We start from the raw sequence: 10062 nt of genomic DNA on the forward strand, positions 1-10062 counted from the left end.
CCATCTATCATCACACATAAAGAGCACATGCACTAAAAAGAATCCGAACAGGACCTACTGTACATAAAGCTGTTTGGCACAGTAAACATGCGTACTGTACATTTCTGTAAGATAAAGTTTTCTTGTGCTTATTTGATTAAGCACTAAGTCATGATGATATATGATGGAGAGGAGCTATAGCTTTTCTTGAATACGGCACTAGACAGAGGTGAGTGGTCAGCATCACCACCTGGACACTGAGAAGAAAATTAAAATGTTGCCATGCCAGGAATCGAACCCATATCCAGTACCTCTCTGTAAGTGTTGTTTATATTTCTTGTGACTACACTGCTCTTTCTTACTGTGTATAGATATAAAATCAAAATAATAAATTGCTGTTATTGATAATACCTGTCGCAGATGTCAGTGAATTAATTTCTGGCCCTCATCCAGCCCACGGACCTTGGTTTGCATATCCCTGATATCTGCAATCACATTCGACTGGAATTTTCAACCTTGTTCGTCGAAACAGGAAGGACATACTATTTTATGGGAGTTTTACTGAAGATGCGGCCATTTTTAGAAACCTGATGTAGAAGTAGTGTTATGTTACAATTTTTCTAAAGGAAAACTATTTTGTTCTTGTTGTTGTATGTGACATCATCATCTTCTTATTCTCCTTCTCCTCCTCCTCGAGCTACGGTCCATGATGAACCTTGGCCTTTTTTACGATTACTCGCCACTGGTACCAGACTTGTGATTTTGTCTCTGATTTCTAACGCCCGTCGAATTTAAATCTTCTTCTACTGAATCCAAAGAACTTTAAGGTAGAGAAAGGAGATATTTTTGCCTAAGACATAATGTAACGCGTCTGGAATCCAGAAGAGTCACTTCCATGGAAACGCTAGAATAGACCATTGCATAGGAAACAACAATCACTCTATTGTAGTTCTAACAGGAGTCTCCACGGTTATAACAGAGGGTCCATTGCATAGCAGCGGCCGAGGTTATAAAACGGGGTTGAATGCATTCGCAGTTAGTCTGGAATTAACCGCCGAGGAGGACAGTGGATAATTATTGTACTCGTGATTATATAAGTGAAGTGTCCAATAAAGAAGGCTCTACTGAATTTGAGACCTACATGGATTTACTTGTTGCGGGACATACGGAAAACACATAACACTGGTGTCAGAAGTGGCTAAGAACTTACACACGCAAATACCACATGAAAAAAACATGGAGTCACAGCAGATGTTGGAACTTCTGCTGAAGGAGATAAGAGCCAACCAAGAAAAGACAGAGGCCAATAGGAAAACTGACAAAGAAGATTTACACGGCATTACATTTCAGAATATAGAACTCTTCACATACCTATCATTCAGAGGAAGTTTTACTAAGAAGGAAACCTGTTACGTTCAAGGACGCGACCAAGCGTGTCTGGGCATTTTTGACAGCTGATCGCATCGTTTCTAAATTCAAGTATCTCTAAATGCCTAGGTTAAAACAAAGAATGCCAATAATTGAGTTTATGAGCTGAATGCAAGAAGATATGTAGGATGGTGAACGAACTGCCACATAAATTTCATATTCTGAGTTGTACTGGCTCATAATATGAGACAAACATGTACGGATGATACGTCAGATGCGGGTAGTCACTGCCTGAACTCATCAGAGTAAAATACGTAAACTACCCCTGTAACAGGCCGTGGAGGCTCCCCACGTTTTCTAGACAGTCGGCTCACACATGGCGTTGAGGCTGTCAGCCTTACGCAACGACCGAACCTTTACCCCCAGTAAGATTCCTGGTATTCATTACCGTTAGAGGCTGAGTCGACCCCAGGCCCATGGTGAGGCTGGAAGGATTAGGTCAACTGATAAATCATATAGCCTCAAAGGGAATCAAACAGAGACCTTCTGGCTAGTAGCATAGTTCCTCAACCAATTAGGCTAATGCGTGGTCCCCCAGAGAGTAAGGTCTATGTTATTCACTGTTATTATAGGAACTTACAAATTAGCAACACCATCTACTGCCGAGCGGAGCCGAAGTTAGCCGAGCACCCGCAACCTGGTAGCTATGCAACGCGAGTCAACAGCGGTGACGTCACCAAGGATAACGCGGTTGCTAGGCAGCAGTCAACAACTCCTGTGACGTGGCACGCAACAGGCACCACTGCAGCTATATAAGGGAACTGCACAGCAGCTACGAGTCAGTTGTAATGTGACAGTCGCAGAGTTAAGTAGTAGTCCAGCGAGTGTGTGATCAACAGTTCTCCAGTCAGCCGACTATAGTTGGAGTATAGCAGCCGTCGCGGAAAGAAGAACCGGACGTGTGTGTAATTGTGTAATTGGGGGTGTGTGATACAGTGATACATAGCTCCCCTACTGTAAACGTGTAGAACACTGAAGACAGAGTGAACTGATTTGCGCATAGGGTTATAAAGTGTGACACCCCGCAACAGTGTAAACAGATTAATGCGATTAGGGTTAAACTGTGTGAAACCCCGCAACTGTGTAATAATTAATTGTAGCCGTTACTTGTAGGTTGTTGAAGAAACCAATTAACAATCTCTACAGCGTCTTCAGCAAGTAAACACGTGGGCTTGTGGGCTTTAACTGCACATTGACAAGGCATGCAATTCAAACACCACACTTAAATTACCAGTGACTTATTTTACGGATACATGTCTTCAATTCTTTCACTATTCATCTCCCTCATGTCCTTGGAATATTAATATTAGTTTTTGGCTGCTAAGAACACAAGCTACCTACCATCAGCACCCTTAACTTCTACCACAGAGGCCAACCGTGCACATCCTATCTTAATTATGGTGCCCAATTTGCGACTACAGAACCACATGCAGTGAATTGTCCCAGCAAATTTGGGACCATTGTTGGGTCTAAGTAGACCAAGGCCAACAAGCGGTCATAGGAAATGTCTCAAATAATGAGGTAGGAGGATATCGATTGCAAATTGCATTCTATCTGTGCAACTGTGAGGAAGTCTAACATTACTACATGCAGCGAACGGTAACACAAGACTGGAGACTATTTGGGCTAAGTAGAGTCAGGGAAATTACAATTTCACCAAACTGTGTTATGTTACTGTCAGAATAACAATTATCTCCCAACAGACAGCCTTTTCTAAGCAAGAAATAATGGCAAAGGAAAGGTAATAATAAAACAGTAAGAAGAGCACTATATTCTCAGATATAACGCCCTGTAGTCCGTACGAAGTCAACCGACCTTTTGGAGGAACATATCTACCCCGTCTTCAGGGCCAAGCAAGAGGATTGACGCCAGCATTTTCATCAAATAAGGGCAGTGGAAATTCTCCACTCCCGAAACCAGTGTTTCCCCTGAATGTTCCCGACAGCTCTTCACAATTATTCTCTACGCTTGCTCCACCTGAATCAACCACAGCATCTGTAACAGTTTCTCTTCAAGTGAGTAGGGGAGTAGCACCAGAGTCTACAACGAAAACTGATTTCCCCCGAGTTCTTCCCTTAATTTTTCAGCCTCCTGCTCGATCCTCTTTAGTTCTTAACTGGTCTAAGTTGACCATCACTAATTCACTGCTCAATCCGAGAAGCTCTCTCCCCTAGTCGCCTCGAAGCTTCGTCCGAAATTATTTCTAGTTTCTCCTGAACCTGTTGTAAGTTTAAGCTCAAAACTGGCCACCTCACTACTCACTGTGCTCAATCTATCTATTTTTTCTTGGGCTTTGTGCAAACCTAAGCTCAAGCTCGACCCTTCTTTACTCACTTCAACAATGCTAGTTTCGGCCCTTTCTTTGTTTGCTATCATTTGTTGTTGCAGACTTTCACTTACTATTTCGTGGTGAGCGGTAAGCTCCTTTAGTTTTCCTTCAAGCCCTTTCTGTCTGTTTACATTTGTTCTTTTGTCCCTATTAATTATTTTTCTCACCTTCCTTCTCTTTGATTCCCCGCTTCTTGCACTTGTCTTATCTCCCTGGTTAACTTGGTAGATACCTTTTCCCTTAGCTGGTCATGTGACCTTTGGCAGTCCTGACGCACTTTGTTTATTTCTTCCCGCAATTTCCTTTCCCCACTCTCTTGCATCTGTACTAGCCTTTTATCTACGGCCACCAGGTTAGCCTGAACCTCATCCCTAACTCCTGTTATTTGAGCTTGTAACTTTTCTCGCGTTTCTTTCTGGCCATTTTCCAAGCTCTCAAACAATTTCTGAATATTCTCCTCTGATCGCCTAGCTCTTTCCTCGGTATCTGCCTTCTCCTCTCGAAACAGTACCTGGATATTTGCCATCAAGTCCTGTAACTTAAAACTATCGCTTTTCTCAACTTCTACTAGTGGGGAAAGCTGAGTAACGTCTAGGTCCCTTCTGCTACTACCGCTTTCGAAATCTTCATTCATAGCTAGTTCCGGTCCCTGCGTTCTTTCTATTGGATCTAGTTGGTCCGATGGCCCGTCCTTGGATTCTTCCCTCAAACCTTAGTCCATCTCCTCTGACAAAATATCCACAGTCCTACTTCGCAAAAGTTTTTGAGACATAGTTCCTAATCTTTAGTATTATTTATTTGTTAGCACCAACCAGATTATTTGTCGTTACTTGCGCTTAGTTGTGACTTTCGAGCATTTTGTGTACAGGATTAGGCAAGTTCGCAAAATGGAGAGAGAGCCTCCCAAAGTACTCGAATCATAATTAACCACCTGAGGTACCACCTGGCTAGCGGATAGTGGCTGCGTCTGAGAAGGTAAACACGTACCAGGAGCGAGATTAGGGGCAGTCAAATGCGTTCCGCTCTGAAGGTCCGGCCTATTAAAGTCGGACACAGCGGCACCCTGAAACTTAAGAAAGGAAACAGCAGCAGGCTGATCCCCTGGAGGGTGACTCTTCTGCAAGGAATCTATCTGGGCAATCATATACTGCATATATTGGTGTACTTCTTCCTAGAAATTTACCGTGTCAGCCCGCACATCTGGTGCGAGTTTGCTCAACTGCAATAGATGACGTAGCCGAGTACTGACATGTCGCAACCGATGGAGGTAACGAGGAAAATCAAGACCAATGGAAGAACAGTCTGTGTTCTCCACCAAATTCCTAATCCCTAATCTGCTGAAAACGATCATGGCAAAAGGTTAGCACTTTATTAGGGGTCAGAAAGATATCAGAATTAGTACACACGTCAGGGTTTTCTTTTATTTCGCGTGACTTACGGAAAAGAGATCGCAAATCCGCAACATTTAAACCTTCCATATTTATACCACGGACCTCCAACTCATACGCTAACTCATCCTTGTGCAAAAATTCAGGTACGCTAGTTTGTGGTTCCATAATGCTGCTGACGAAATAGACACGAAACAATTATGATAACAAGAGAGTCACAACCAGGTTAACAGGTCCCATATAGCCTACCCAAGTGCCCTACACAAACAAACTGAACCACCATAGCAGGGCAACCCACGCTAGGACTGCGTGTAAACACACTACGAACACTAACCAGAATCTCAGGAGGAAATTACGTTGACCACATAGCCACGCTAACAATGCATACTACAAAAGCAACCAACCACTATAACAAGGGACTACGGCCATCTAAACCACGGTTCCGTCCCACCCTGTTTACACTTAACCATGCTCTGCTACCACTTTTTGAATCGTGGGATCATTCTGGTTGTTGTGCGCTGAGCAACATCTCTGTGGTAGCTCCTAAACGTCACGGACTGTATTTAAACACCTCTTAATTTAACTTAATATACAGCAACCAGTTTCCACTTGCATGCTTCCTTTGTGACGCCAAGACACACACACGTCCCCACACCCACTTTCTAGCAACCAACCTGCTGCTCACTGGTGAGCACAGGCACCACGCCACAACCCAAGAGGTGCCGCCCTCAAGCTGCCACGGCTCCAACTCCTTAGGATGGCTGCACTCAACATGCCGCCCACCTAATTTGAGCTACAAATTACAGTTAATTATTCAACAAGTCTCTACACAAATGAACACATCGGGTGATTCCCTGGTCACCCAGACAGTCCTCATCACTCACATGATGCGATCTGTTAATTTAGTTCGTCAGGGAACGGACAAATCTTCGTTATTGGCCTTCGGTAAGACCCCTTGCTGGTCCGCACAGTCACTACACGAACTAGGCCATCAGCCCCAGGATGGGGATCCTCAATCATGCCTGTCGGCCAGGTGAGAGGAGGAGCGTTATCTTCCTTCAGGAGCATCAGCCTTCCTGGTCGAAGATTAGGCTGGTTCTGCAACCACTTGGAACCCTGCTGGAGCTGGCCCAAGTAGTCTGCCGACCAGCGCCTCCAGATGAGCTGCCGGCACCGCTGGACCAGTTGCCATCTGGACAGACGTGAGGATTGCCTGACATGACAATCTGGTTCTCGGAAGGACATTAAGGGCTCACCAATCAAAAAATGCCCCGGAGTAAGGAACGCACAATCATCAGGACTGCTAGGTACTGGAATGATGGGCCTAGAGTTCATGCATGCCTCAATTTGCGTGAGCAGTGTGGTCATTTGTTCGAATGACCAAAGAGTGTTACCAGCTACCTTCTTGAGGTGAGTCTTCACCGATTTGACACCCGCTTCCCACAGTCCGCTGAAGTGAGGGGAGTGGGGGCGGATTAGATACCACTCCATCCCTTCTTGAGCTGCATATCTTGATATAGCCAAAAGATAATCCCTTGAGCTTAGCAGTCGAGACATCTCGTTCAGCCGTCACTTTGCTCCGGTGAAATATGTGGCGTTGTCACTGTACATCTGACTGCAACGCCCACGTCTTGAAACGAACCTCCGTAACGCAGCAATGAAGGCTTCAGTTGTCAAGTCGCTGACAAGTTAAATGTGTACGGCCTTAGTCGCCATGCACACAAACAGTGCTATATAGCATTTTCTCTGGGTTATACTTCGAGGATTACCATATTTCACTTGCAAGGGCCTGCCATAGTCCACACCACAATGGGAGAATGGCCTGTTTGGTGTCATGCGAGATACAGGCAGCTGTCCCATTAGCTGCCTGGTGGCCTCGGCCTTCGTTTTGAAACATGTAACACACTTTCCGATCACTTGTCTGACAACCGATCGGCCATTAGTTATCCAGAATCGCAGTCACAGTGAAGTTAGAAGAAGTTGGCTTCCAGCATGCAGCAATCGTATGTGCTCATTCCAGATCAACAGTTTGGTGACATGATGTTTAGATGGTAGGATGAGGGGGTGTTTCTGATCAAAGGGTATGTCAGCGTTCTCCAGTCTACCGCCCACCCTCAACAGGTTGTTCCCATACAGGAAGGGACGTAACGTCAGAAGCTTGCTGTGGGAGGGTAACGCTTTCCCTTGCTGCAAACTCTGGAACTCCTGAGCAAACGATGGGTGCTGTGTAATGCAAGCAATGACAATCAGTTACTTGTGAAGTTCGGTAGACGTCATCGGTCCGTGTTGGCCTGATGCTGCACCTTGTTTCAGCTTGTAGAGGAACCTGAGAACGTAGGCAAAGACTCTTTGTAATTTTGCCCAACTGGAGAATCACTCGAATAAGGATTCTATCTCTGAATAGACAGTGATGCAGCATAGTTTTACTCCTCACCGTTCAGGAACCTTCTTGGGATCTGCTGGGGGCTGTGCTGGCCAGGAGGAGGGATCCTTGCTTAACCAGGAAGGTCCCGCCCACCACAGCAGATTGCCTTCAAGTCGTCGTTGGTCTGTTCCTCTGGAGATAATGTCCACAGGGTGGTCCTGTGATGCGACATGTCTTCAAGCTCAGTAAGTGGTTAGCTGTTGGATCTCCGCGACTGTGTTGGCCACATATGTTTTCCAAGTTCAAGTGCAACCAGCTATCCAGGCTAAAACAACTGTGGAGTCCGTCCAGTAAAAGCATTGAACAATTTGTAGGGTGAGGGCCCTATGCACCTTATCTACTAACTGGCTTAAAAGAAGGGCGGCGTTCAGCTCCACTCTTGGGAGCGACACATGCTTCAATGGGGCCGCTCTTGATTTTGAAGATAACAGATGAAGTGCCATGGTTCCGTTTGGGCTTACGGAACGTAGACAGACACACGCCCCGTAGGCTCTTTCTGAGCCATCGGCAAAGCCATGAAGTTCTACAGTGATGCTTGTGCCGTCTGCTGTGATTCTTCTGGGTATACTAATCCTGTTGAGATCAGACAGCCGTTGGTGAATTTTCTCCCACCGTGTGGCAAGTTCTTAAGGCAATCTCGAGTCCCACTAAAGCTGTCGTTGCCAAAGGGTTTGAATGAATAACTTACATTGTACGATGACAGGTCCTAGTAATCCCAACGGGTCGTATATGGACGCTACATTAGCCAGCACTATTCTCTTCGTCCATGTCACATTTTTGTGCCTGCTGTCCACCACGCTGAATTGGAACAAGTCACTACTGGGATACCAGTGCAGTCCAAGAGTCTTCACTGCACCCTCGTCAAGAGGAAGATTGCAAGGTCCCTGTGTCTCCTGAAGTGCAGCTGGAATGGCCTCCAAAATGTCTAGACTGTTGGATCGCCACTTCCGAACAGGGAACCCTCCACTCTTGAGCAATGATGTGACGTCGTCATAGAGCTGGATAGCTTCACTAACAGTGTCCGTTCCTGTGAGCAGGTCGTCGACATAGAAGTCATTCTTAATTACTTCAGCTGCAGTCGGTTGCATAGGTTCATGTTGCCATAAAAGGAGCTACAGCGGTTCCGTAAGTTACAGTGGTCAGACGGTAGGTTTCTAACCGTTGACTGGGATGACTTCGCCACACGATTCTCTGGAGGTCTCTGTCGTCCTCATGCACTTGAATCTGTCGGTACATTTTCTCCACGTCTGCAGTCAATGCGTACCTGTGTGTGTGAAAGCGTAGTACTATGGAGAACAGATCCTGCTGGATGGTTGGTCCTACCATCATCAAATCATTCAGTGAGTGTGACGAGGTGGTTTTTGCTGACGCGTTAAAGACTACTCTAACCTTGGTAGTGCTGCTTGTATTCTTTACTACCGCATGATGAGGCATCTAATAGCAAGACCGATGCTGGTCAATAGGGTCGATGAGTTCCATGTGCCCCAGTCGCAGGTACTCATCCATAAACTTGACATACTCATTCTTCAAATCTGGGTTTCTCAGTAATCGCCATTCCATGTCCCCAAAGTTCTGGCTAGCAGTGGCAAGGGAGTCCCCAAGTTCTCCAACGTCTTGCAGTAAGCTTAGCCTCACTCTGAATCTGCCTGCATCATCACGGGTAACAGAGTTTGTGAAATGCTCTTCACACATGCTCTCTTCTTTGGACTGGTGGCGTGTCGACAATTCTTCTAGCAGCCAGAATCGTTCCACTTGTGCATGCAAGTCGTGAGTTGTGTTTAACAATGAGGTTGTTACCGTCTTCCGTTGTCCCACGGAATGTGCAGGTATACATCCTGCCAAGACCCAACCAAACTGAGTATTCTGGAGTGTTGGGTGGCCCTGCCTAGATTGCTGTTCTGGCCTAAACACTTCAAAAAATACAGTTGCACTTAGCAGTAGATCCATGGCCCTTGGTTGGTAGAAGTGCAGATCTGTGAGAGGAACGTCGGTGGGCAATTCCCATCCTTCATAGTTGATTCTTGACGATGGTACTGAGCCAGTGATCAGCGGCAGTACGGAACATAGAATGCGGTTGGTGTAACTTCCGACGGTGGATTCGATCTGTAGTTGGCAGAAGTGAAGGCATTTCATTGCCAGCACGTTGCTTATATAATGATGGGCACAGAATGGCAATTTAGCTTGAGGCCCAACCTATCCACTAGGTCTCGAGACACCAGATTCATTTGAGAGGCACTGTCCAATAGTGCTCGACACTGATGAATTCTACCTTGACTATCCTTAACATTGACAACAGCAGTAGACAGAAGAAAGTCCTTGTGAGGGGAAGCGCCTCTTGATGTTGCAACAATGTTGTCTGTATTCTGCTCAACATGTAACAATATGTGATGGGGTTTGTTGCAATTCTTACAGCTTCCTGAGTTGCAACTGTTGGCTCTGTGATCACTTTGTATGCAATTGTAGCAGAGGTTATGCTCCCTTACAACGCTGATGAGGCTATTGACACTCAGGTT

General features: G+C 45.7%; 1 protein-coding gene across 1 annotated transcript; it reads right to left on the reverse strand.

The window, feature by feature from the left end:
• Window positions 1-8983: 8983 nt before the first annotated feature.
• On the reverse strand, window positions 8984-9682 carry LOC111863486. Its single transcript, XM_023849833.1, has one exon. It carries the CDS (start codon window positions 9680-9682, stop codon window positions 8984-8986), a length of 699 nt encoding a protein of 232 aa, XP_023705601.1.
• Between the last annotated feature and the right edge of the window lie 380 nt (window positions 9683-10062).

Source organism: Cryptotermes secundus, unplaced genomic scaffold, assembly GCF_002891405.2.
Source record: "Cryptotermes secundus unplaced genomic scaffold, Csec_1.0 scaffold4882, whole genome shotgun sequence".
In the NCBI taxonomy this organism is placed as follows: domain Eukaryota; kingdom Metazoa; phylum Arthropoda; class Insecta; order Blattodea; family Kalotermitidae; genus Cryptotermes; species Cryptotermes secundus.